The sequence below is a fragment of the Molossus molossus genome, unplaced genomic scaffold, assembly GCF_014108415.1.
Source record: "Molossus molossus isolate mMolMol1 unplaced genomic scaffold, mMolMol1.p scaffold_m16_p_3, whole genome shotgun sequence".
In the NCBI taxonomy this organism is placed as follows: Eukaryota; Metazoa; Chordata; class Mammalia; order Chiroptera; family Molossidae; genus Molossus; species Molossus molossus.
In genome coordinates, this window is record NW_023425366.1 from 51,827,694 (window position 1) to 51,855,525 (window position 27,832).

The 27,832-nt window shown below is 42.0% G+C and overlaps 1 protein-coding gene and 1 pseudogene across 2 annotated transcripts; one reads left to right on the forward strand and one right to left on the reverse strand.

The window, feature by feature from the left end:
* Positions 1 to 557: 557 nt before the first annotated feature.
* Positions 558 to 21,506, forward strand: F2RL1 (F2R like trypsin receptor 1). 2 transcript variants are annotated; one of them, XM_036280421.1, is made up of 2 exons: positions 558 to 712; positions 20,358 to 21,506. In XM_036280421.1, exons 1-2 carry the CDS (start codon positions 631 to 633, stop codon positions 21,467 to 21,469), a joined length of 1,194 nt encoding a protein of 397 aa, XP_036136314.1. In that variant the 5' UTR covers positions 558 to 630; the 3' UTR covers positions 21,470 to 21,506. The 2 variants fall into 2 exon arrangements, with proteins under 2 accessions (XP_036136314.1, XP_036136315.1); XM_036280422.1 differs by having other exon boundaries at positions 631 to 712; positions 20,361 to 21,506.
* On the reverse strand, positions 5,613 to 6,380 carry LOC118641484 (annotated as a pseudogene).
* Positions 21,507 to 27,832: the final 6,326 nt, after the last annotated feature.

Here is a 27,832-nt window from a genome sequence, read left to right on the forward strand (position 1 = left end):
GTGTCCGCAGCGGTGCGTCTTGCCTCTGCAGATTAAAAACTCACCCCTCCTCCAAAGCGCCCACTCCACGGGGAAGCCTCCACCAATTACCATCAGTGCAGTGAGCTGGAGTCTGGGCTTCTTGCCATTTAGGAAAGTGAAGAGAGGGAAGGGGACGGAAGACACTGGCTCCTCCGGAGTAATTAAAGGTTAGAGGTGGTTCTAGGCGTTGCCCAAGCCTGGAGGAACCCTCGGTCCAGGCGTTCCTGCCATTTGCATTCCAATAAGGCTACTTGACTCGGCCAACCCGGCCTGCGGGCGCCTCCGGCAGTCCCTGCACTGCGGCTCCTGCCCCCGGAGCCCGGAGCGCGCGGGGGTGTGGGCAGGTGGGGGATAAGCGGAGCCAGGTGTGTGGGAGCCGGCCTCGGCGCCGGACGACCGAAGGGGCGGGGCCAGGGGGCGGGGCCTCCCGCAGGTGCGTCGAGCGGCTTAGGTTTCACTGAAACTTAGCCGGCCTAGGGAGGGGCGCAGAGGCTTCACGCGGGGCAGGTGCGAGGGAGGGAGGCATTTTCTCCGAGCGGCAAGCGGAGGTCAGTTTCGAATCAGTGGCGGCGGATTCCCTCTCGGCCCCGCAACGGGACTGCTGGAAGGATGCGAAGCCCGAGCCCGGTGTGGCTGCTGGGGGGCACCATCCTGCTGGTGGCCTCTGCCTCCTGCAATCACACCGTCCGAGGTGAGAAACTTGGCGGCGGAGGGCTCGTGCCGCTAAGCAGTCGGGTCCGGGGCAACAGGGGCAGATGGTGGAAGCGGGGCAGGTGCGCGAAGGGTGTTCTGCTTCCTCCAACCACTTCCCTTCCGCCCCGCAGCCTCCTCTCGGCGGCCTTGATGGGGAATCCCGGCGCCCGGAGAGGCTGAAGTCGGCTGTGGAGCCGGGGAGGGGACGGGTGCTCGAGTCAAAGGGGTACCCAGAGACTCAAACTCCCTTCCCACGGGTTGGTTTCTGTGCAAACACTAAGTCATTAAGGAGCTTTTCGCACACGCTGGCCCCGTCCTTCGGGTTGGTCCCAGGGGACCTCTGGAGTCAGGGAGCTGGTGGCTCCGGGTGGGGCGGACTGCGTGGGAGCCCGCGGCCCGGAACCTTCTACTTCTCTTTGCAACCCCCTCAGCCTTTGGACTCCCTGTTTGGGATCGGCCCGTGGCGTTCAGACCCACCGGGGCCCGCCGCGGCTCCGGCATGGTGGATGGCCCGGATATGAAAGCCGGGCTCAACGGGGCTCCCGAGGTAACCAGCGCTCAGCTTCAAGTTTGTTAGGCCAGCTGGGCGTCACGCAGATTTACGAACAGGACTCCTTGAACCCCGCCTTTATTGGACCAGGTGACCTTAGGGCCTTGGCTTTCGGGGCCCTTCGTGCCACACCAAGCATACACTGGCTGCCACTCAGGTCGAAGGCTGCCAGCCTCGGGAACTGAACAGCTCGAGCGCCGACTGGGGTGGTGCTCAGGTGCCAAATTGTTCTTGGCTACCCGGTTCCGCAGGTGTGCTGCCCTGGGTGTGCTCCAATTGTCTTGTTGGGCTGAAATCTCCCGGGCTGAGCGGCCTCTGAGGGCCTCTGAGGGCGTGGGGGTGGAGGATGCTTGGCCTGAGATCCCGCTACTGGATGCTAACCCACCCCCGCTGTCTGAGGCTGCCAGGGTAAACTTCAGTGGGACGTGTTTATTTCAATGGGAAATGTGTAGGTCTGCTGTAAAAGACAGTTTCTCACTTTTATCCTTTTCATAAAGACATTGTAAAAGAGCAAATCACTGTGAATTTGAATTAGATTGAAGAAGGTGATTGTTTTGCCTCTGGAGTCACAGAAAAGCATATTATGGTACCCTGGCCAGTTTGGCTCAGCGGTTGAGCGTAGGCCTGTGGACCAGAAAGTCCTGGGTTTAGTTCCCGCTAGGGGCACGTACCACACACAAAGAAATAGAAGCATATTATGGTGTATCCTTGAAAAGTTCACCACTGCATACATTTTGTCAGCATTTATTCATTTCTAGAAAGTATTGAAAATGATTAATATTTCACCATTTATTTTTGTCCTTTACAGTTAGAAATTTAAAATTCAGGAGCTAAACTTAGAATGTGCAAACATTTTGGAAAATATGTGTCGTCATGCATGTGATTCAGACTTTTATGATTCAGACAGTTGCTATAGGAAGCTTGTTCTGAGCATTGGTTTGTTCTTGTTTACAGCATGAGGGGTTTGGCCCAGGCCAGTGTGTCTCAGTGGATTGAGCCTCATCCCGTGGACTGAGAGGTCCCCATTCATTCCCAGTCAGGGAACATGTCTAGGCTGCAGGCTCAGTGCCTTTTGGGGGGCGTGCAGCAGGCAGTAATTGATGTTTCTGTCTCCCTCTCCCTTCCTCTCTCTCTAAAAAAAATCAATAAAAACATATTAAAAAACAAAAACAAAGTGACTGGTCAGGGATGGGGGATTCTTTGGAGTATAAGGTGAACTTAATTTAACAACAACAAAAATCTGGTTACTTGTTAACCAGAACTGTTTAATATTGCACTTTGGGTGTTTTCTTTTTCCTCTGCCTATTTTTATTCACTGCAGGGTAACTTTCCTCCCAACTTGAAACCAATTTGAATTTTTTTTTTCTTTATTGATTCTTTTTTTTTTTTTTTTTTTTAGAGAGAGAGAGGGAGAGATAAAAATATCAATAAGAGAGAACACTAATTGGTCACCTCCTGCATGTCCCCCACTGGGGATTTGGCTCACAACCTGGTCATGTGCCCTGACCTCTTTCCACTGACTACACCGGCCAAGCCAAATTGATTTTGATTAAGAAATAGAGCATCACCAATGTTTTTTGGCTCTCGGCCCATGCCTTTGCTCATTCCCTTTTAGTTGACCCTTATGCCTGCTCCTCAGTTTGCTACAAGACAAAGGCCTTATCCCAAAAGACTGCCTCATGGAAGGAATCTCAGCCTAGAGTACAACCATTTGATTTCATTTTACAGATGCAGGCCACAGAATAGGGGGTGGGAGTGAGCAAGGAAAATACTCCATCAGTCTTCCCTTTCTTTCCCATCACAACAGTCATTGATAATTACTTGTGTAAATATGTTTAATCTGTCTCCCCACTGGATGGTGAACTCTTGGAGGGACCCTCTCATTGTCTCCATTGCCATGGTCCAGCACGGTCACTACCTAAAGAAACTTAGTAAATAGAAAATGAAGAATGAAGTGAGGGGACTTGCCCAGAGTCACCTGGTGGGTTGATGGCAGTTGGGCATATTTAAATCTGTTTCTTTCAGGCACTTATTACTTTCTACCATATCACAAGTGTGGGAGGTACCCTATGATACAGTCATTCTATTTTTCTTTTGGAGACTGAAACTTCTGTTCTCTTTGTTATTGGTTTTTGATGATGCAAGTAATTAATAATGTGATCACTGTAGAGCAAAAATGGGAGGGGGGAAAAAGGAGAAGTTCAATTAAGTCACCCTCAGTATCCAAATAACCGCTGCTCACATTTGGATATATATCCTTTCCCATGCTTGCATGCATCTGTGCATAAAATATGTGTTCATAAATATCAAAAATCTTTTTTGTACAAATCTGGGATTATATAAACATCAGTAGTATGTCAGTAACTATAAAACTTTTTTTTATCCTCACCCGAGGACATTTTTGCATTTATCTTCAGATAGAGCCGGAGGGAGAGAGGGAGGCAGAGAGAGAGAGAGAGAGAAACATCGACGTGAGAGAGACACATTGACTGGTTACCACCCACACGGCTCCATCGGGGACAAATTGCAACCGAGGTACATGCCCATAGCGGGAACCAAACCCAGGACTCTGGTCCACCAGCCGATGCTCTAACCACTGAGCCAAATCGGCCAGGGCTATAAAACATTTTAAATCACTCTAAAATATGTTATAGAAGAATGTATCATACTTTTAAAATTGGTCCTCTGTTGCTAGTCACATAGGTATTTCCAAGGTGCTGTAGTAAGAGAGAACACTATAATGAGCATGGAGATGGGGTTTTAAATATGCATTGGTTCCCTAGCTTGCCTTGTAGTTACTAATTAAACTTGATAGGTGATGTTTTAGTGAAATCTGTGTTTGACTTTCTCATGGTTTTATTAGCTGGGCAAGTGTTGAGAGGAAAACAGTTTAATTTGGACCAACACATAAGAATTTACTAAAGCGTACTCAGCAACTGAAGCTTCTTTTACAGTCTCTAATCTTAAAGGTTGGGAACACAAGATTTGGAGGTCGGAGATAGTAAGAAAAGGGGTACAAGAGGAGAGTTAACACCAATAAAGTACTTGCTTTATACTTGGTTCAGTGGGGAGTACTTAAAATAACAAAAAATGAGTGCTTTGAAAGTTAAAAGTTTTATATATAATTTTTTTCAAAATTGTTTGTTTTGCTTTTATCTTCAGAGAGAGGGGCAGGGAGAGAGGGGGAAGAGAGAGAAAGAGAGACATCGACGTGAGAGAGACACATCAAGTGGTTGCCACCCACACGACTCCAACTCAGGCCAGGGACAAACTGCAACCGAGGTACGTGCCTGAACCCGGGACTCTGGTCCGCGGGCTGACTCCCTAACCTCTGAGCCAAACTGGCCAGGGCAGTTTTTTTCAAAATTGTACAAATCAGAAGAGTTAATAAAAGAGAAAGTCCCTGATTCTCTCCCCTTTCCACAGACTTCTCATATATATTTTGTAACAATAGAAAGATCATACTATACATGCCATCCTATAATTTATTTAACCCAGTAAATCTATTCATAGTCAGTGTAGAAATATGTTCTACTTTTTTTTTTTTAATCAAGTTTTTAATATATAAATCTGAATTCTGTCAGTAATACCTAGATCGATTTCTTAGGTCAAAGTTGAGGCTAAATTCACTTTTAAATTCAAGGTTCCAAGCAGCTGCACCAACTAGCTCTCTGTATCCTGACAGCCTTTCCTCCCAGTGAGATGAGTCTATACTATAACAACCTTTGCCAATTTTATCATAATATTTATCACATTGTACTTTATTTTATTTTTTTATCCTCACCCAAGTACATTTTTCCACTTTTGTTCAGATAGAGTGGGAGAGAGAGAGAGAGAAAGAAACATCAACATGAAAGGCACACATCGAGTGGCTGCCTTTCACAAGATCTCAACCAGAGCCGGGGACAAATCATAACCGAGGTATGTCCCTTGACCAGAATGGAACCTACGACTCATTGGTCCACAGGCTGACGCTCTAACTGCTGAGCCAAACCTGCCAGGGCTATCACATTGTATTTTAATAACCAGTTTATCAGTGTCCCATTAGATTGAGGTTCCTTAAGAGCAGAGATTTTCATGTTTACTTTGCCTTGAAGTAGGTTCCAAATTATTTGCTAAATGAATAATGAACAATATTTCTATTCAAATGATATGATTTTATTCATAATTATTGAGCATTAATCTCTAAATATTCTATAATCTGATTTAAAATCCTAAAATTTAAACAAGAAACTTTTACCACGGCTTTGATTTAGTTTGTACTGACTTATTTTTTAAATTTCTAGCTTTGAGGCATTTTATTATAAAAAGTTGGTACTCATTCATTAAACTAATAACTTAAAATTCATCATACATTTACTTCATTATTTTTTGTTTGATCTAATAAATCTTGAGCTTCATTGATTTTGGCTGCTATATAAGAAGATTCTCCTTTGTCTTGGTGATTTAAAAGCATAATTTGTTATTGGTCCTAGCTAGGTAGCTCAGTTGGTTGTAATGTCATCCCGATATGCCAAGGCTGTGGGTTCAATCTCCGGTCAGGGTTCATATAAGAAGCAATCAATGAACCCGGCTGGTGTGGCTCAGTGCTTGAGCGTTGACCCATGCACCAAGATATCGCCAGTTCAATTCCCGGTCAGGGCACATGTCCAGGTTGTGGGCCCAATCCCCAGTGGGGGGCATGCAGGAGGTGGCCAAATGATATCTCTCCCCTTCTCTCTCTCTCTCTCAAATCAATAGAGAAATATTTTTAAAAAATGTTTAAAAGCAACCAATGAATGCATAAATAAGTGGAACAACAAATACATATTTCACATTCTCCCTTCTCCTCTTTTTAAATAAATAAATAGATAGATAAATAAATAAATAAAATTTATTGTTGAACATCTCTTATTTTTCCTTTATTGACAGTAGGGCTTGCTTACATCTAGTATTAATGCTGCTTCCCGTTTTCTCATTGTGGATTCAAACCCACCTCTGTAGTAGCCACCAGGGAAGGCAGACTTGGTACACTTTGGAAAACTAGTTTGACTTGAGGCTCCATATGCTTCATGGCTCACAGCACACAAGGGCTTGCAAATCCTGCGGCGCCAACTGCTACCCTTGTACTGGCCATGGCTCCGCCTTTGTTCAGCTCCCCTACCTCCTCGGAGAGTGTGGGTCATCCCAGCCCTGAGGCTGAAGCCACAAATGTCGCACCTCTACCAGAAAGCACAGCCACCACTAGCAGGACAAACGTCCAGACACAGGTGTCTCAGAGAACACAGCAGTGGTGGCCTGTTCATGCTTTTATAGGGGGAGTATTACTCATAGTGTAAATGTCATAAGTTATTGAACCACTTAATGATGGGGTACTTCCTGAGAAATTTGTCGCCATGCCATTATGTTGTTCGAACATCATAGAGGACACTTACACAAACCTAGATTGCGTACCACTGCACACCTAGGCTATCTGATGTAGACTGTTCTAGGCCACAAGCCCATGTAGCGTGTTACTGTACAAAACAACACAAGATTAAATCAAGTGCAAGAGAAAATGGTGTAAGCAAGGGTCATAGTAAACACGAAATGTATCAGGCTGCCGCTGGTGAGATGCAGCATATTGTTTCACAGTAGACTTATAAGTGGAGCGTGCTCTCAAATAACAAAAAGTGTAGGATAGTGAATACATAAACTGGTAACATTCATTTATTATCATTATCAAGTATTATGTACTGGACATAATTGTATGTGCTATACATTTTTGTTAATCTTCAACCAAGGCTATTTTTTCCATGGGTTTTTAGAGAGAGTAGAAGGAAGGGAGGGAGAGAGAAACACATCCATGTGTATCTCTTGCATTGATTGGTTGTCTCCTGCACACACCCCAGCCAGGGCCAGGAATCCAACCTGCAGCTCAGGTACGTGCCCTTGCCTGGAACCTGAGACCTCCGGTGTGCAGGCCGATGCTCTAACCACTGAACAACACTGACCAGGGCTGTATGTGCTATACTTCTATATGACAGGCAGCACAGTAGGTTTGTTTACACCAGTGTCACCACAAACACACGAGCAATGTGTTGCGCTTTTGTCATTAGGTGATAGGAATTTATCAGCTCTATTAAATGTTATGGGACCACTGTCATTTTTTAAAAAATATGTTTTTCATTTTTTAGAGGGAGAGAGAGAAAAACATTGATTGGCTGCTTCCTACACTCCCCCCTATTGGGGATTGAGCCCAAAATCCAGGCATGTGCCTGACCAGAATCGAACTGGGGCCCTCTCAGTATATGGGACAACACTCAAGCAACTGAGCCACATCAGCTAGGGCTTTCTTGGGGAGGAGGGGGGCATCCACCATCTTTTATGTGGTTGTCTTTGAACTGTCCTTATACAGCGCATGACTGTAGTCCCTTTTTTGATGGATGTCAAGACTAACATTTTTGTTTTAGCATGATAAACAATATTCTAGTAAATATTCTTGTACATACAGTATTATTGTACACTTAAGCTAGTATGCATGGAGGACAAATTCCTAGAAATAAATTGATAGATGATCATAGGGCGAGCACACTTTAAATTTTGACATGTTTTGCCAAATTGACCTCCAAAAAGATTTTTACCAATTTATACTACTTTGAAAAATAAACCTGACTTGCCAGGCCAGTGTGGCTCAGTGGTTGAGCGTTGACCCATGCACCAAGAGGTCACTCATTCGTGATTCCTGGTCAGGACACATGCCCAGGTTGAGGGCCAAGCCCCAGGGGGGCATGCAGGAGGCGACTGATCGATGTTCTCTCTCATAGATGTTTCTATCTCTCCCTGTCCTCTCTAAAATCAGTCAATCAATAAAAAATAAATAAACCCAACAGTATGGAGAGGTATAAAGTAAAAAAAAAAAAGAATTTGCCCTGGCCAGTTTGGCTCAGCAGTTAGAGCGTCGGCCTGCGGTCCGGAGAGACCCGGGTTCGGTTCCTGCTAAGGGCACGTACTTCGATTGCAGTTTGTCCCCGGCCCTGGTTGGTCGTGCGGGTGGCAGCCACTCGATGTGTCCCTTCACGTCGATGTTTCTCTCTCTCTCTCCCTTACTCTCTCTCCCTCCCACTCTATCTATACAAAAAGTGGAAAAATATCCTTGGGTGAGGATAAAAAAAAAAAAAAAAAAAAATTCTGCCTTCCCCAGCCACTTTATTTCACAGACACAATTTGAGTACCCTTCCAGACTTCAGATTTGGCAAATAGGTTATAATTTTGTTATATAGATGGGAGCATGTTCTGCCAGTGCTTTTTTCAATTGACAGTACTATGGTGGCTGTCTTTTCATTTCAATATTTATTGAATAGCATAGTGTCTACTATTAAAGCTAGGGACTCGGTAAAGCTAGGGATATGGTAAGTCGGGAATGAGGGCTGATGAGCATTGCTTGTTTCCTGTGTGCAGTTGGGGTGGAGGGGCTGCCTTGGGCATCGGTGGAAAGGTGGTTTACATACTTGGGCAAGTATGGTTGATTACAGCCCCCAAATGAGGGGGCTCTTGTAGCCAAGTACTTTGTGTGTGTTTAAACTTCATGTGTGCATTTAATTTCTTTTCCACTCTCTGAATTGTGATTTTACTTGGTTTACAGGTGGGTTATGCAGTTGGGAGCTGGGATAGTGTCAGTTCTAGACAAGAGTTTGGTGGATGGTATAGGACACTGTACAGGTTAAATCTGCGCACTTTGCTGAAAGGGCTTCAGGGACCTTTGAGCAGCATCTCAATATTTACCAGTTCTGTTGGCATTGGTGATACAGTCGTGAGCATAGCTGCCTTCCAAACATAAGTAGCGTCCTGCTTGTGTGCTCTGCACCTGGAACGATGAACAGGTAACGTGAACAACATGGACAGTATTTTTTATTGAGATCATTCAGGATTGTACATTAGAATATTCTCAGAATTAGTTCCTCCCTCCCTTCCTCCCTCCTTCCTTCCCTCCCTCCCTCTCTCTCTCTCTCCCATCCTCTCTTTCTCTATCTCTGCCTCCCTTCCATTTTTTTTTTTAGTATTTCTTACTCTTTTTTCCCCCCTCTTTTATTTTTTTTTCCATTGTTATTAATTTATTTTTGTTATAGATGTTTCCCCCTTTTCCCCCCTAGACACCCTCCTCCCGATCCCTCACCTTCCCCTGCCCCCTGTTGTCTATGTCCATTGGTTACACATACATGCATATAAGTTCTTTGGTTTATCTTATCCATCCCCTCATCCCCCCTCCCCTGAGGTTTGTCAGTCTGAATAATACCCCTTTCTATGTCTCTGGGTCTATTTTGTTCATTATATTCCACAAATAAGTGAGATCCTGCGGGATTTGTCTTTCTCTGATTGGCTTATTTTGCTTAGTATAATGATCTCCAGGTTCCTCCATGTCATCTCAAAGGATAAGAGATCTTTCTTTCTTACACCTGCATGGTGTTCCATTGTGTACATGTACCACAGATTTTTAAAAAATTTATCTTTATTGCTGACTGTATAACAGATGTTCCTCTCCCTGCCCCTTGACCCCTTTCTACTGCCTTCCCCACACTATTGTCTGTGTCTATTCATTATGCATATATGTTCTTTGGTTTCTCTTCCCACTCCACCTCCCCCCTTCCCTTTGAGGTTCATCAGTCTAACAACCAATTTGTGCTTCTTAATCCCTTCATCTTTTTTACCCAACTCCCCTCCCATCTGGCAGCCAACAAAAAGATCTCTGTATCTGAGTCTGTTTCTATTCTGCTGCTCATTTTGTTTGTAGATTCAATTGTTAATAGAAATGTATTTATTGCCATTTTATTCATATATATATTTTAATATTTTTTCTTTATTGATTTTTAGAGAGAGAGGACGGGAGAGGGAGAGATAGAAACATCAATAAGAAAGAACATCAATTGGCCGCCTGCTGCATGCCCCCCACTGGGGATCGGGCCCACAACCTGGGCATGTGCCCTGACCGGAAATCAAACTGGTGACTTCTTGGTGCATGGGTTGATGCTCAAACACTGAGCCGCACCAGTCAGGCTATTGTTCATTTTTTAAAATCTTTAAGAAGACCTGTCAACATTTCATATAATGCTGGTTTGGTGGTGATGAACTCCTTTAGCTTTTTCTTGTCTGGGAAACTCTTTATATGGCCGTTGATTCTAAATGATAGCTTTGCAGGATAGAGTGATCTTGGTTGTAGGTCCTTACTTTTCAACACTTTAAGTATTTCTTGCTACTCCCTCCTGGCCTGCAAAGTTTCTTTTGAGAAAACGGCTGATAGACTTATGGGAGCTCCGTTGTAGGTAACTGCCTTTCTCTTGCTGCTTTTAAGATTCTCCCTTTGTCTTTAACCTTTGGCATTTTGGTGATGATGTGTCTTGGTGTGGATCACTTTGCTTTCATCTTGTTTGGGACTTTCTCTGTGCTTCCTGGACTTGTATGTCTGTTTCCTTCACCAAGTTAGGGAAGTTTCCTGTCATTATTTTTCAAATAGATTTTCAGTTTCTTGCTCTCTCTCTTCTCCTTTTGGCACCCTGCTGATGCGAATGTTGGCATGCTTGAAGTTGTCCCAGAGGCTCCTTATACTAGCCTCATTTTTTTTTGGATTCTTTTTTTTGCTGTTCTGATTGGGTGTTTTTTGCTTCCTTATATTCCAAATTGATGGATGCTTCTTGACTTTACCTACTGTACTATTTCTTCCCTATAAATTCTTCTTCTTTTTATCTTCACTCAGACATTTTTGCATGTATCTTCAGATAGAGCAGGAGGGAGAGAGAGAGGAAAAGAGAGAGAGAAACATAGATGTGAGAGAGACACATCGACTGTTACCACCCACACAACCCCAACTGGAGCTGAGGACACAGTGCAACTGGGGTACGTGCCCTTACTGGGAACCAAACCCGGGACTCTCTGGTCCACAGGCCAATGCTCTAACTGCTGAGCCACACTGGTCAGGGCTTGTAAATTATTCTTTATTTCAGTTAATACATCCTTCATTTCTGACTGGTGCTTTATTATGCTATTGAGACCCTCACTAAGTTCATTGAGTGTTCTTGTAAGAAGTGTTTTTGAACTCTGCATCTTTTAGGTTGCTTATCTCCATTTTGCTTAGTTCTTTTCCTGGAGTTTTGTTCTATTCTTTCATTTGGGACCTGTTTCTTTGACTCTTCATTTTGGCTACCTCCCTGTGTTTGTTTCTATGTATTACTTAACAAGAGGTATGGGGCTAGCTGAGACCAGATGCTGCTTATTTGAAAGAATTTAGGAAAACTTGAAGCAGGATCCAAGACAGGCCAATCCTATGGTTAAGCAACTGACAACAGCTTGGGTGGGCCTGAAAGTTGGGTGGGACGGGGCCTCAGGGAATCACCAGGGCGGGGCAACCAGTGTGAGCCAGGTTGCTGGAGTCCCAGATATGGCGACTGTCTGCCGGCCCAGGGAAGGGCTCACCAAAGGAACAAAGGCCTCTGACAGCACGTTTGTCTCGGAGAAAGCCCCCTCTCCAGCCCTTGCATCAATGCCAAACAGCTCAGTTCTTCCCTGTATGTCTCTGGCGTACCTCAAGCTGTTTCCCCTCTGAGCTTAGAGGGAGCAAGTCTGAGTAAATCTGTGCACAGGCCCTTTAAGAGGAGCTGCCTGGGGCTCCAGCTGCCTCAGCCTCCCTGAGCCTCAGTTTCTGCTGGTTTTTCCAGCCAGAAGTTATGGGGATTCTCTTCCTGGTACTGGAACCCTGAGCGGGGCGCCTGGTGTGGGACGGGGACCCCTCAGTCCTCAGGGAGGACCTTCCCAGCCGAAGTATCCTCTTAATTTTTATCCAACACATGTGGGTGTGGGACCAGCCTGTCGTGCCTCCACCCCTCCTACCAGTCTCGATGCGGCTTGTTTAATTTTGTAGTTGTAGGACTTCCATTCAGTTTAATTTCAGGTGGCTTTGAATGATGGTTGTTCTGTAGTTTAGTTGTAACTTTGATGTGGTTGTGGGAGGACGCAATACTACATTTACCTACGCTGTCATCTTGACCGGAAGTCGTTAAGCATTTTTTCATATGTCTCTTGGTTATTTGTTTGTCCTGTTTGGAAAGGTGTCTATTTAGGTCCTCTGCCCATTTTTTAACTGGCTTCTTTGTTTTCCTTTTGTTGAGTTGTATGAATACTCTATATATTTTGGAAATTGATGCATTGTTGGCAATTATGGTCTCCCATATAATGTGTTCCCTTTCCATTTTGATGGTTGTTTCTTTTGCATTGCAGAAGCTTTTCAGTTTGATGTAGCCCCATGTATTAATTTTTTCCTGTGTTTCTCTTGCCTTAGGCATTGTATCAGTGAAAATTATGCTATGTGTGATGTCTGAAATTTTGTTGCCTACATTTTCTTTCAGGATTTTTATGGATTCATGAGTTACATTTAAGTCTTTTATCCATTTTGAGTTTATTCTTGTGTAGGATGTAAGTTGGTGGTCTAGTTTCATTTTTTTGCATGTAGCTGTCCAATTTTCCCAACATCATTTATTTAAGAGGCCGTCTTTACTCCATTGTATGCTCTTCCCACCTTTGTCAAATATTAGTTGAACATAATGTCTTGAGCCCATTTCTCGGTTCGTTCTTCTCTTTCATCGATCTATATGTCTGTTCTTGTACCAGTACCAGGCTGTTTTGATTACAATGGCTTTGTAGTATAACCTGATATCTGGTAGTGTGATCCCTTTTTCTTTTTCTTTTTCAAAATTGCTGTGGCACTTCGGGGTCTTTTTTGGTTCCATATGAACTTTTGAAGTACTTGTTCTAGTTCTGTGAAATAATGTCGGTATTTTGATGGGGATTGCATTGAATCTATAGATTGCTTTGGGTAGTATGGACATTTTAATGATGTTAATTCTTCCAATCCATGAACAAGGTATGTGCTTCCACTTTTTAATATTTTCCTCTATTTCCTTTTTCAATGTCCTATAGTTTTCTAAAAATAGGACCTTTACTTCTTTGGTTAAGTTTATTCCTAGTTATCTTAATTTTTTTGCCACAATGGCGAATGGGATTGTTTTTTTAGTTTCTCTGTGAGTTCATTATTGGTGTATAAGAATGCTGTCAATTTCTTGATGTTAATTTTGTATCCTGCTACTTTGCCAAATTCGTTTATTAAATCTAGTAGATTTTTTTTTTTAATCCTAAACTGAGGACATTTTTCCATTTTAGTTCAGATGAGTGGGAGGAAAAGAGAGGGCTAGAGAGAGAGAGACAAACATCGACGTGAAAGGGACACATTAAGTGGCTGCTTCCCATATGACTCCAGCCAGAGCTGGGGGTGAACCACAACAGAGATACATGCCCTTGACGAAAATCAAACCCGGGACTCATTGGTCCACAGGCCGACACTCTAACCACTGAGCCAAACTGGCCAGGGAAAATCTAGTAGATTTTTGATGGGGTCTTTAGGGTTTTCAATGTACTATATCATGTCATCTGCAAATAATGACAGTTTCATTTCCTCCTTTCCAATTTAGATCCCTTTTATTTTTTCTTCACGTCTAATTGCTGTGGCTAAGACTTCCAGTACTATGTTAAATAAGAGTGGCAAATGTGGGCATCCCTGTCTTGTTCTTGTTCTTAAGGGAAACTCTTTTAGTTTTTGCCCATTGAGTAGGATGTTGGCTATAGGTTTTTCGTATATGGCCTTTATAATGTCGAGATATGATCCCTCTATTCCCACATTACTGAGTTTTTATCAGAAATGGGTGCTGGATTTTGTCGAATGCTTTTTCAGCATCTATTTATATGATCATATGATTTTTATCTTTTATGTTGTTTATGTGGTGTATCACATTTATTGATTTGTGAATATTGTACCAGCCTTGCATCCCTGGGATAAATCCCACTTGGTCATGGTGAATAATTTTTTTAATGTATTACTGGATCCAGTTTCCTAATATTTTGTTAAGGATTTTGGCATCTATGTTTATCAGGGATATTGGCCTGTAGTTTCTTTCTTTGTAGTGTCTTGCTGGCCTCATAAAATGAGTTTGGAAGACTTCCTTCTTCTTGAATTTTTTGGAATAGTTTGAGGAGAATGGGTGTTAGTTCTTTCAATGTTCAGTAAAACTCCCCTGTGTGTAGCCGTCCAGGATCAGGCTTTTGTTTACTGGGAAAGTCTTGATTACATCTTCTGTTTCCTTAGTTGTTCAAGTTTTCTATCTCTTCCTGGTTCAGTTTTTGGAGACTATGTGTGTCTAGAAATTTGTCCATTTCACTTAGATTGTCCAATTTGTTGCCGTATAATTGTTCATAGTATTTGTTAACCATCCTTTGTATTTCTGTGGTGTCAGTTGTTACTTCTCCTCTTTCGTTTCTGACTTTGTGTATTTGGATTCTCTCTCCTTGTTTCTTGGTGAGTCTAGCTAAGAGTCCATCAATCTTGTTTATCTTTTCAATGAACCAGCTCTTTGTTTCATTGATCTTTTGAATTTTTTTTTTTAGTGTCTATGTTGTTTATTTCTGCTCTGATCTTTACTATTTCTTTCTTTCTTTCCTTATACTTGCTCTGAATTTTTTTGTTGTTGTTGCTTTCTATTTCATTAAGTTGTGAGGGTAGATAGTCAATTAGAAATTATTCTTGTTTCTTGCAGTAGGCCTATAGTGCTATAAACTTCCCTCTTAGGCCTGCTTCTGCTGCATTCCATAGATTTTGTGTTGTGTGTTCATTTTCACTGGTTTCCAGGAAGGCTTAAATTTCTTCCTTGATCTCCTTGATAACCCATTCATTGTTTAAGAACATGCTATTTAGCCTCCATGCGTTTAAATGTCTTTGCATGTTTTTGTTGTAATTGATTTTCTAGTTTCATGCCATTGTGATCTGAGAAGATGCTTGAAATGATTTCAATCTTTTTGAACTTCTAGAGACTTAGTTTTTGTCCTAACATGTGGTCTACCTTTGAAAGTGTCCCATGTGCACTTGAGAGGAATGTGAATTCTGCAGTTTTGCGGTATAATTTTCTGTAGATATCTATTAAATCCATTTGATCTAGTGCATCATTTAGAGTCTCTGTTTCCTTGTTAATTTTTTGTCTAGAGGATCTATCCAGTGAAGTCAGTGGAGTGTTGAAGTTCCTTGCTATGATTGTATTGCTGTCAATTTCTCCTTTGAAGTCCTCCGGAAGTTTTAAAATACATTTTGGTGCTACTATATTTGGGTGCATATATGTTTAACAAGGTTATATCTTCCTGTTGGGTAGATCCATTCAATATTATGTAGTGTCCTTCTTTGTCTCTAGTTATGACCTTCATTTTGAAGTCTATTATATCAGATATGAGTATTGCTACCCCAGCTCTTTTTTCCCTTTCTATTTGCTTGGAAGATTTTTTTTCATTACTTCACTTTCAACCTATGTGAGTCTTTTGTTGTGAGGTGGTTCTCTTGTAAACAACATATATATGAGTCATGCTTTCTTATCCAATCAACTACTCTGTGTCTTTTGATCAGAGTTCATTCTATTTACATTTAAGGTTACTATTGATATGTACTTATTTATTGTCACTTTTGTTTACTGTGGTTATATTTTTATTCCTATTTCTTCTGCTAATTACAGCAGTCCTTTTAACATTTGTTGCAGTGCTGATTTGGTGCTTATGTATTCCCTTAGCCTTTTTTTTTTTTTTGCCTGGGAAGCACTTTATTTCACCTTCTGTTTTGAATGATAGCCTTGCTGGATACAGTAGTCTTGGATTCAGATCCTTGTTTTTCATGTACCTTGATTACTTCATACCATTTCCTTCTGGCCTGTAGTGTTTCTGTTCAGAAGTCAGCTGTTAGCCTTATGGGGGTTCCTTTGTAGGTAACCTGTTGCTTATCTTTTGCTGCCTTTAGGATTCTCTCTTTGTCTAATTTTTGGCATTTTAGTTATTGTGTCTTAGTGTGTGCCGGTTCAGGTTTTTCTTACTTGGGGTTCCCTGTGCTTCTTGAATTTGAATGCCTTTTTCCTTCATCAAGTTAGGGAAGTTTTCTGTCACTATTTCTGCAAATATATTCTCTAACCCTTGCTCATTTTCTTCTTCTTCTGGAAGACCTATGATGCAGATGTTGCTATGTTTCATATTGTCCCACAGTTCTCTTAAGCTGTCTCCCTGTTTCTTATTTTTATTACTTTTAATCCTCACGTGAGGATATTTTTACATTTATTTTCAGTCAGAGTAAGAGGGAGAGAGAGAGACAGAGAGAGAGAAAAACATCGATGTGAGAGAGACACATTGACTAGTTGCCACTTGCACGACCCCAACAGAGGCTGGGGACGAATTGCAACCGAGGTACTTGCCCCTGGCCAGAATTGAACCTGGGACTCTTTGGTTCGCAGTCCGACGCTCTAACCACTGAGCAAACAGGCCAGGGCTGTATTCCTGTTTTTCAATTGTTTTTTCTTTTTGGTTTTCTGATTGGGTGATTTTTTTTCTACCCTGTCTTCTAATTCACTGATCTGGGCCTCTGCTTCCTCTACTCTGCTGGTTATTCCTTCCAAAGTGTTCTTTATTTCTGCTATGTCATTCTTCATTTCCAATTGGTTGGTTTTCAATGTTTCTATGTCTTTACTCATGCAGTTGAGATCTTTATTTATGCTGTTGAGCTTTCTCATTATCATCACTCAGAACTCTACCTCTGATAACTTGCTTAACTGCATTTCATTTATTTCTTCTTTGGTAGAGTTCTCTTGTTCATTCATTTGGTATTGTTTCTTTGTTTCACCATTTTGGCTTTCTCAGTTGGTTTGGAGCCTGCCAAATTTTCCCTGTGGGTGTTGGTGTTCCACTGATTTTGGCTCCCTCTTCTGGATTTGGATGAGTAAGGGAGGATTCTCATTAAACACCATTGTCAAGTCTTACTTTCCTGGGTTAATTTGAAGCCCGGAAAGGTTCAGTTATCCTCCAGCTGTTTGCCTGCAGGCTATTAGTCTCAGTTACTTGATGAGCCTTGGGTTGAAGTCCTCAGCTGAATGAAAAACTCCCTCAGGTGTTCAGGGTAAGAGGATTTCCAGAGGGTTGGACAGATGCTTGCTGGGTGTTAATAAGCCTCAATTTGCATTTCTCGGGCCTGGCTGTGTGGTGTTCAATTCCTGAGGGAGGGGCTGTTGGTTCTTCCTGGGGCTCTGGGAAGGGGCTCTTTGACTAAGATGGCTACTGTCCAGTGAGGGAGTGATTCAGCAAAAACTTCCCATCGTCCTTCCAGCTCTCCAAGCTCCTGAGTCTCCACATAGTTCCAGTCCAGTTTGCCCTCCCTCTGCTGGAGCCCATGGTGAGTGGATGTAGCTAATTTAGTGCTCTAACCCAGCCCTCTGTGCTGTGGAGCCAGCTTGGGATGTTAACCCCAAGGGAGCTGCTTACAGCTAAAACAGCTGCTCTCTGTGGGCTCCCAGTTCACCCTCTCGCACCTCTGCTGTTCCTACCAGTCTTGATTTAGTGTCTTTTTGTTTTATCCCTGATTATATGGGTCCTCTCCAGCTGCTTTTCTGTTGCTTTTCTCTAATGATTTGTCTTTATTTTTTTTTCTAAGGGAAAGAGAGATAGAAACATCAATGAGAGAGAACATCGATTGTCTGCCTTCTGCATGCCCCCCACTGGGGATTGGGCCCACAACCTAGGCATGTACCCTGACCGGGAATCAAACCAGTGACCTCTTGGTGCATGGGTCGATGCACAACCACTGAACTACACTGGCCAGACTGTCTTTATTTTAGTTGTAATTCCAGTTTCATTCTGGGAGATGGTCTGTGTAGCTTCCATTCACTCTACCACCATTTTGGAACTCCCCCTCTTTATTTTAGTATTCTTATTTAAAACATATTTTTATCTCTTTTAACATGAACCTTTCTGACCTGGTATGTGCTTATTTTCATGAAAAATTTTAAATATAAAAATAGAATATTGTAGTGAATCCCTCCCTCAGCTTTAATAATTATGCCCCAGTCTACTTCCTGCCCTCTTCCCATATTACTTTTTTAACAGCTTTATTAATAAGTTGAAGTATTCCCAGCCTGTGTGGCTCAGTGGTTGTGCATTGACCCATGCACCAAGAGGTCAGAGGTTCGATTCCTGGTCAGGGCACATGCCTGGTTGCAGGCTCTGTCCCCAGTGAGGGGCATGCAGGAGGCAGCTGATCAATCGTTCTCTCTCACACTGATGTTTTCCTCTTTCTCCTTCTTCCTTCCTCTCTCTCTAAAAAGCAATAATAATATATTAAAACAAAAAATATATATTGAAATCTGTAATTCAATAGCTTTTAGAATATTCAGAGTTGTATGTTTATTACCTCAGTCAACTTAAGGACACTTATATTATCCCCAGAGAACACCTCGCCCCACTCTTTAGCACCCGAAGCCTCTCATTTCCCAGCCCCTGGCAACCACTAATCTACTTTTTATCTATGGAGTGGCTTATTTAGGACATTTAATACAAATGAAATTATGCAGTACATGTTGCTTTGTAACTGACTGTTTTCACTTCTCAAAATCTTTTCAAGTTTCCTCCATGAGGTAGCATGTATCAGTACTTCACTTTATATCTTTATCTATATATCTATATATAGATATCTCTATGTGTGTGTGTGTGTGTGTGTGTGTGTGTGTGTGTATGTGTGTGTGTGTGTGTGTGTGTATTTTTTTTTTTTTTTTTTTAAGAGAGAGAGACTCTTAACATTAGGGGCCTGGGGCCAGGTTCCACAGAGACCTCACCCATCTCTAAATACTTTGGTACTGTTCTCTTAAAGTGAATCACAGGTGATCACTGTTCACTGGTTTTGAAAAGCATGTAAGTGGTTCATGACGTCAATGTAGATGGTGGAAGCCAGCTTTTGATAAGAATGGACCAGAACACAATAGAAAGTGTCAGAATGTTCCCTCCGAAATAAGGGTAATTATCATTGTGTGAAACTTTTCTTTCTATTATGGGTATCAGATAAACTAGGGAGTAAGTTTAACATCCTCCTGGCATACTGTGGTGTACTTTGTGGTTTTCTCTGCCGATGGAAGGCCTGCTCTTCTCCAGAACTAAAGATTCTTCAGTGTCCTCAGATTGTCCCTCATTTTCTTCTGTGGGTCCATGAACACTTGATTAGGGCAGGTTGTAGGGTGAATATATCATTCATATGTGGTTTCTAAAGTTCAATTCATAATCTGGGGATGAGAGCATAAGTTGCAAGCTTGCAAGTGAGAACACAAATTTATCTTTGGTGCATCCAGCCGTCAGTCATCTTGAAGCCAGAAAACTTGCCTGCCCGCTGGCCTCCATGGGCAGGTCTCCAGGAGGCCCACACAGAAGCTGGGGGAATCCCTGCCGTGATTGAGGCTGGCCCTGTGGGTGGAGAGGGAATGTCCATGTGCTCCTGGGAATCTCCCTGTGTTGGGATTTGGGATAAGGAATGACTGATAGGCCAGGCTGGATCCTGTCTTAGTCATAGTGAGATAGCCATTATAAAAACAGTGTGGACAGTTTGTAAAATTAAATTGAATACTGTCAGTTTTATCAAGATTCATAAAAATCAATGTTATATTCGATATAAAGCATAAACAAAGCAAGGAAACAAAAACCAGGCAACATTCCAGGAAACACTAATCTTACAGAAAAGGCATGTGATCAGGGAATTTGGGGCAATAATAATGGTTACAGAGGTTTTTAAAATCGAAATAATCCCATTTTGGTTAATGTTGTTTAAAATGTTAAGAAATTTTATATAAAAATTCACATTTATGCTTCTCTTAAAATGTTAAAGATATGATAATACAGTTAATATATGCTCACACAGAAATGATTTCTTGTAGCTTTTCATTAGGCAGAAAATGAGCTCGCCATTCATCACGTGACCACCCAACATGCCTGAATTCCAGAAGAGTTTTACTTGGCGCCCCTGTTCTAGCCTTTCTTGAAGACACACAGTCTTTTGGTGTAGTAAAGGCTCTGAAAATTTCCTCAGTTAAAAAAGAACAGGCAACAGAAACCCCACTAATCTAATCACCCAAAGAAAGCCCCTTAAGCATCTTGTGTACTCCTGTCTTTATTTAAAGTGCTTTTACTTGAGCATACTAACATTACTGCTGAAACATTGATTTCTGAACTGACCCTTGTCTGCCTCGCCTTTCTTGTACAGGAGTCAACAAATCCTCTAAAGGAAGAAGTCTAATTGGTATAAATGATGACTCATCTCGAATCGCTGGAAAAGGAGTTACAGTGGAACCAGGCTTTTCTGTGGATGAGTTTTCTGCCTCCCTCCTGACTGGAAAACTTACTACTGTCTTTCTTCCAACTGTGTACACGATTGTATTTGTGGTTGGTTTGCCAAGTAATGGCATGGCCCTGTGGGTCTTTCTTTTCCGAACAAAGAAGAAGCACCCTGCTGTGGTTTATATGGCCAATCTGGCCTTGGCAGACCTCCTCTCTATCATCTGGTTCCCTTTGAAGATTGCCTATCATGTACATGGCAACAACTGGGTTTATGGGGAATCTCTTTGCAAGGTACTTGTTGGTTTTTTCTATGGCAACATGTACTGCTCCATTCTCTTTATAACCTGCCTCAGCGTGCAGAGGTATTGGGTTATCGTGAACCCCATGGTGCACACCAGGAAGAACTCGAATATTGCCATCGGTATCTCCCTGGGAATATGGGTGCTGATTCTGCTGGTTACCATCCCCTTGTATGTTGTGAAGCAGACCAGTTACATTCCAGTCCTGAACATCACAACCTGTCATGATGTTTTACCCAAGGAGGTGTTGGTGGGGGACATGTTCAATTATTTCCTTTCTCTGGCCATTGGAGTCTTCCTGTTCCCAGCCGTCCTCATGGCTTCTGCCTATGTGCTGATGATCAGAACACTTCAATCTTCTGCCATCGATGAAAACTCAGGAAAGAAGAGGAAGAGAGCCATCAAACTTATTGTCACTGTCCTGGTCATGTACCTTATCTGCTTCACTCCTAGCAACATTCTGCTTGTAGTGCATTATTTCATGATTAAACAATGGGGCCAGAGCCACGTCTACAGACTGTACATCTTGGCCCTCTGCCTTGCAACCCTCAACAGCTGCATCGACCCCTTTGTCTATTACTTTGTCTCAGAAGACTTTAGGAATCATGCAAAGAACGCTCTTCTTTGTCGGAGTGTCCGGACGGTAAAGCGGATGCAAGTATCCCTCACATCGAAGAAATCTTCCAGGAAATCCAGCTCTTACTCTTCAAGTTCAACCACCATTAAAACCTCCTATTGAGTATTCCAGCTCCACCGATGAGAATTTTACAGGAGGATTTGGGGCTTGCCTAATGCTCTGGCAATATTTCTGTCACTTCCTAACCAAGGGGGTCTTATCGTATATCATGTATATGCAGCACCTCTCAGGATTGCTGGAAGCTTCCCTCTTTGCATGAAGAAAATCAACTAAATTTGCATAAATGTCAGTTTCAGAATTCTTCTACTCAGATGCTCCCAGAAATGGAACTTATAAAAGCAGACTTTTTAGAGGGTGGCAAAGAAACAGAAACCCAGTGACTTGCAAAAATTGATTTTAGCATGAAGACTAAGTTCCTCACTGAAACTACATTTCTTGTACATCTAGGGTCAATCACAGTCTTGTTAGGGCTTAAGCACCCTCAGAGATGATCAGTCCAATTGACTGACTTGACAGATAAGGATATTAAAGAGGTGAAGGAGCTGCCTAGAGTCAGGCTTCTAACCAGAGGCAGCAGGGTTCTTGTACCACCTCATCAAATCATCAAGCATCTTGTTTAAATGCAGGTTCAGCCCTGACTGGATTGGCTCAGCGGTTGGAGCATTGGCTTATGGATCAAAGTGTCTCAGGTTTGATTTCGGTCAAGGGCACGTACCTCAGTTGTGGTTCGGTCACTGGCTCAGGTCGGGGTCGTGGGAGAGGCAGCAATCAGTGTGTCTCTCACATCAATGCTTCCCTCCCTCCATTCCTCCCTCCATCCCTCCCACAGTGTCTGAAAATAAATAGAAAAATATCCTCTATTGAGGATTTTTTTTTTTTTAAATGTAGGTTTGTTAGACTCAGGAATGAGAGCTCAGAGTCTCCAGGGCCCAGGGACCTGTATTTAAGAAGCCTCTGCATGATGCTCATGCACACCAGGTTTGCGAACCAGTGGTCTGGTTGCTGCTTCCACTTGACAAAGTGCCCTGGTAGTTTCTAAAAAGAGAAGCAAACAGAGTGCTTTGTGTCTCTTATATGTTCTGCTTAAAATGAAATCGGTTTGTTGACTTACTTGGTCTTTCAATTTTTCTTTTAATCTTAACTTTTTTTTTAAATATGCTTTTTAAAAATTGATTTTAGAGAAAGAGAAAGGGAGAGGGAGAGAGAAACATCTATGTGAGAGAATAACATCTATCTGTTGCCTCCCTTACACACTCTGACTGGGAATAGAACCCGAACCCCGGGTACGTGCCCTGACAGTGAATCGAACCAGAGATCTTTTGGTGCATGGGCCGATGCTCAACCAACTGGGCCACACGAGCCAAGGCTAATCTTGAGCTTTTATAAGTATCATCACTTTGAGAAAAATACAATGAGGATTTTGAACATGATAATACAAAATTTGTAACTTTTTACTGACTTCAGTGAAATCTTCAGGTAGCCTGAGTTTTGCATCTAGGAACAGAATTTACCACTTAGTATTTTGAGAAATTATTGTTGGACTATTTATTGTCAGTTTTGTTCCCTTGTTATCAAATATGAAATTATAAAACCTTCACTGGGTTTGAACAACATCTGTTTGGAGAGAACATGAAAATAGATGTTACTTGCAATAATATATCTAAGAGGTACTGGACTCCAAACTAACTTTATACAACTTGTATTTGTGACTTTTTGAAATAAGTATTTTATTATATGATTTATACATAACATGACTATTTTTTACAGTGTCTTTCTGAATTTTTTTTTTTGTGTGTGTAAAAGAATGTAAAAGGAAAGTAACGTCATTCTTCTCAGAAGAAATGATGTGACGCTCACACCATATTTTTATATAATTAGGGCCATACTGTACATATTGCTCTGTGATAATTGTTGTTCACTTACTTATATTTCAGAATTCTTTCCATGTCTGTATCCATAGGTTGACCTTTATTTTTAGGGGACACAGACTATTTAATATTTTGAATATATTGTGATGTATTTAGTAATTTCCCTACCTATGGCTCCCACCCCTCATTAAAATATGCTGCATTGACATCTTGTGTTGCTCTAGGATGAGTTCCTGGAAGTAGAATGGCCAGGTCAAAAGTTAGACACCTGTTTTAAATTTTGGTGACTCTTGCCAGATGGCCTTTATTTATACTTCTACCAAAAAGTTCATTTGTACCTGTTTCCTGAAATGCTCATTCCCACTTGATCCATCAATATTTTGAAATTTTACCAATCTGGGGGAAAAACAATATCATTCTTTTCATTTGTTTTGAAGCAGCACAGCCTAGTGGCTGAGGGTGCAGATCCCGAGTGGCTGAATTCTGACTCCATTATGCCTTTGTTTTGTTACTTTAGGGAAGACACTTCTCCGTGCCTCAGTTTCCTCATTTGTAAATTGAGGATAGTATCTTTCTCATTGAGTTATCAGGATTAAACATTTGGCACATTTAGGCACTCATTCCTATTAGGTAGCATTATAACCGTTATTCCTCTGTCTGCTAATGAGATCTCACTTCTGGTCTGTCCCCTTTCTGTGCCCGTTGCATCCTGCCTGCCTGCTTGCTTTCTCTGCTTTGAGTCTCCTAGCAGGCGTGTGGGTTGTCCCCATTTCACAGGTAAGAAAGCAAAATATGGTGGAAACAGGATTAAAAGGGGCAGAAACACCCTGCAGATGTTCTATGGGGTGATCCAGTGGAAAAAAATATTTCTTAGTCATTTTCATAGTACATGCCAAAAAAAAAAAAAAAACCAACTGAACAAAAATATATAAGTAATAAAGTTTATTCTTTGCTACCTATGCCCATTCTCATCTCCCAGAAGGTTAATTTTTATAATAATTTGTTTGTACACAATGTATGTATATTAACCCTTCAAATAAGAATGAATATACTAAAATACAAATATCTGTATGTAAATATATATATATCAATTTTTATCAGTTCATATGGATCTTCCCCATTTTTAAAAAATGTGTTTGTTTTTGTTGATTTTAGAGAGAGGAAGGGAGAGAGAGAGAGAGATAGAAACATCAATGAGAGACATAGAAACATCAATGAGAGACATCAACATTGATTGGCTACCTCCTGTATGCCCTCTGCTGGGGATCAAGCCCAAAACATGGGCATGTGCCCTGAACGGGAATTGAACCAGGAACCTCTTGGTGAATGGGTCGAAGCTCAACCACCGAGCCATGCCAACTGGGTGATCTTCCTCATTTTTAATGACCAGGTGGTATTCCATTTATGGATAATCATAATTTAATCATTACCCTAGTGAAGATGAAGTATTTTTCTTGGTTCATTTTTTTTCAATAGTTTTTTTTCCTTTATTGATTTTAGAGAGGAAAGGAGAGGGAGAGAGAAAAACACCAATGAGAGAGAACATCAGTTGGTTGCCTCCTGCATGTCCCCCACTGGGGATTTGGCCCACAACCTGGGCCTGTGCCCTGACTGGAAATTGAATTGGCAACATCTTGGTGCACGGGTCGACGCTCAACCACTGAGTCACACTGGCCAGGCTTCTTGGTTCATTTTTATCAATTCTTTGGATCTACCTTAAGAAGTATAAAATAAATGATTTGAGAAATACAATCATAAGAATGTACTTTGTTGAAGCAAAAGCTTTTCAAATTACATTTGTTTCTTGTGCCCCTGGTCTACCTGAATTACACCCCACAGTTCGCATGAACCTCGGTTCCGAGCGGAGAAGTGTCCTGGGAGTGGTTGCCTTTGCTCTGGTGTTAGCAGTCTTGTGGTCTGATTTTTCCAAACCATCTTAGTTTGGATATTTTGCATTCCACAAGCTCCATTTACTAAAAGGGTTCTCTCAATTTGAAAGTGATGTGGATTTGCCTTCCACTTTGCAGGACACAGGCTAAAGTGACTTGATTGGAATTGGTTTACTGGGCATGTCCTTGAATGTTATGGTGGTTTGCAGCAGGAGTTTCAGAAGTCATTAATTTTCTGGTTATCTCAATTTCATAAATCCTGGGGCTATAATCTCATCAGTATGCATAGTTTAGTGATTACATCTTTGTTCCTGAAACTTGGAGCCCTTGGAGGCCCATGAGGGGAATGGAATGACTGTATCACCAAATCAAAGGTACAGTTTGTCACTGCTGACCCCTGGTTTCATTGATTTAAATGACCAATTTGTGCTGCAGAGATTGGATTTCTTAAGAGAAATTTCTTTCCTGGCCGGTTTGGCTCAGCGGTTAGAGCGTCGGCCTGCGGTCCTGAGACCCGGGTTCGGTTCCCGCAAGGGCACGTACCTCGGTTGCAGTTTGTCCCTGGCCCCGGTTGGGTCGTGTGGGTGGCGACCACTTGATGTGTCCCTTTCATATCGATGTTTCTCTCTCTTTCTCTCCCTCCCACTCTATCTGAACAACAACAACAACAAAAAGTCCTCAGGTGAGGATTAAAAAAAAGAGAAATTTCTGATTCCACACTAGTCAAAAGCATGTGTCTAGTCCATCCCCAACCCCAATTCTGAAATTCAAAAAGAAAACAAAACCTGGGAATGGAGTCCTCCATTTTATTCAGGCCTTGGAACTTCACTGAGTTCTATTTAAATGTAAATAATGGAGTCACTCTTTGGAAATGTCTTCATTTGAGGGACAGCATGAAGGATTCTGTGATTTGGGTATGAGTCGCCCTTGCCTCTACCACTTGGTCAATCTATGGAATATTTCCCAGCATCTGTTTTTACTGTTGAGAAATTAGGCACAACTGGATTTATGGGTCACCTACTTCTGCAGAAACCACAGCCCCAGCCTGTGGGCTCCCTCACGAACTTAAGTGAACCACCAGCATCTAGCATAGTGAGTGGTTCATTGTTCATCCCACAGAGTAACTGCAACATTATTGCCTTATTAAATGCAAATAATTAGATCAGGATTCCTGCCTTAGCAGTAGTCCATGGGGTTGATATTCTTGTATCAACATTAAAAACAAAAACAACCAATCCTCCAGTATTTGGCTTACTCAAAAGCCTTTAAAGAATAGCCTGTCTCAAAACTAGGTCTTGCAAGTGGGAGAAAGTCCAGGAAAACAAAGGACAAGAAAGCTTAGGAAGGGCCATATGGTGGCTTGTCTGCTTATCGCTGTTTTTGCTTAAACCTTTTAAAAAAATAAACATTTTAAAATTATAAAAATAATGTCCTTTGTTGTAAATCTGAGAATATAAGAGCATATAGTAAGAAGTGAATATATCCCCTCCATCCCCACCATGTCAGAATCCAGTTACTCCCTTTGTGTAGCCTGTGAGGTATTTCTATGCATGTATTTGCCTGTGTACTTACATGCTTTTTTTAATAAAAGAAGAGTTATATGTATTATATTTATACATAAACAATGACCTCAAAATGTAGTAGCTTAAAACAACAATAAACATTTACTAACTTGTACAATTTCTATGGGTCGTGAATTCATGAACAGATCATCCAGATGGTCCTGGCTTGGGGATCTCAGGAAGTTGCAGTCATTTTTTTTTTTTTTTTTATCCTCACCTGAGGATATTTTTCCATATTTTGTACAGATAGAGTGGGAGGGAGAGAGAGGAAGGGAGAGAGAGAAACATCGACGTGAAGGGACACATCGAGTGGCTGCCACCCGCACGACCAACCAGGGCCGGGGACAAACTGCAACCGAAGTACGTGCCCTTAGCGGGAACCGAACCCGGGTCTCTCCAGACCGCAGGCCGATGCTCTAACCGCTGAGCCAAACCGGCCAGGGCGAAGTTGCAGTCATTTGAAGGCTTGGTTTGGTCTGAAGGATCCATGACCAGTGTGGCTCCCTCAAGGGGCTGGGAAGTTGGTGCTGGCTGGTGGCAGAAGGTCTTCGTCTCCACGTGGACTTCTCCACAGGGCTGTTCAAGTGACCTCATAACATGAAGGTTGGCTTCCCCGCAAAAAAATTCTCCAAGAGAATAAGGGGGAAGCTGCAGTGCTTGCAGAGCCTCACCTAGAAGTCCTGCAACGTCATTTCCAGTACTCGTTGTCACACAGTCTAGCTTCAAGTCAATTTGGGAGATGACTACATAAGAGCATTAGGAGGCAAGGACCATTGCGGGTCATTTTAGAAGCTGGCTACCACAACATGTATTGTCAAAACAAAATTAAGTGGAGCCAGGCTGGAGGAACTGCCTTGCACGTCTTATGCCTCAAATATTTGGAATGTTAAAATGGCAAAATAAACTTGTATGGCCTAAAACAACCTTGTGTTTGCAGAGAAAGTAAAGCAAATATGCCTACTCCACTGAGACAGGCTGAAAATTAAAGTCACTTTAGAATTAACATCACTGTCATGTTATCTGCACCAATAGAAACGCCTTCCTCCTATTGGTGTAATTGTTTTCCTTCCCTTTCTCATAAATACTCATTGCCTTTGTCTCCTAATCTGAACACTATTTAGGCTACTATCTGAATCTTTTGATCTC

Bases quoted from the DNA above. Each gene is read 5' to 3' on its own strand.
- F2RL1 (XM_036280421.1), top strand. From the start codon at position 631: ATGCGAAGCCCGAGCCCGGTGTGGCTGCTGGGGGGCACCATCCTGCTG. The intron at 713-20,357 runs GTGAGAAACTTG...TTTCTTGTACAG, and splicing joins CTGCAATCACACCGTCCGAG to GAGTCAACAAATCCTCTAAA.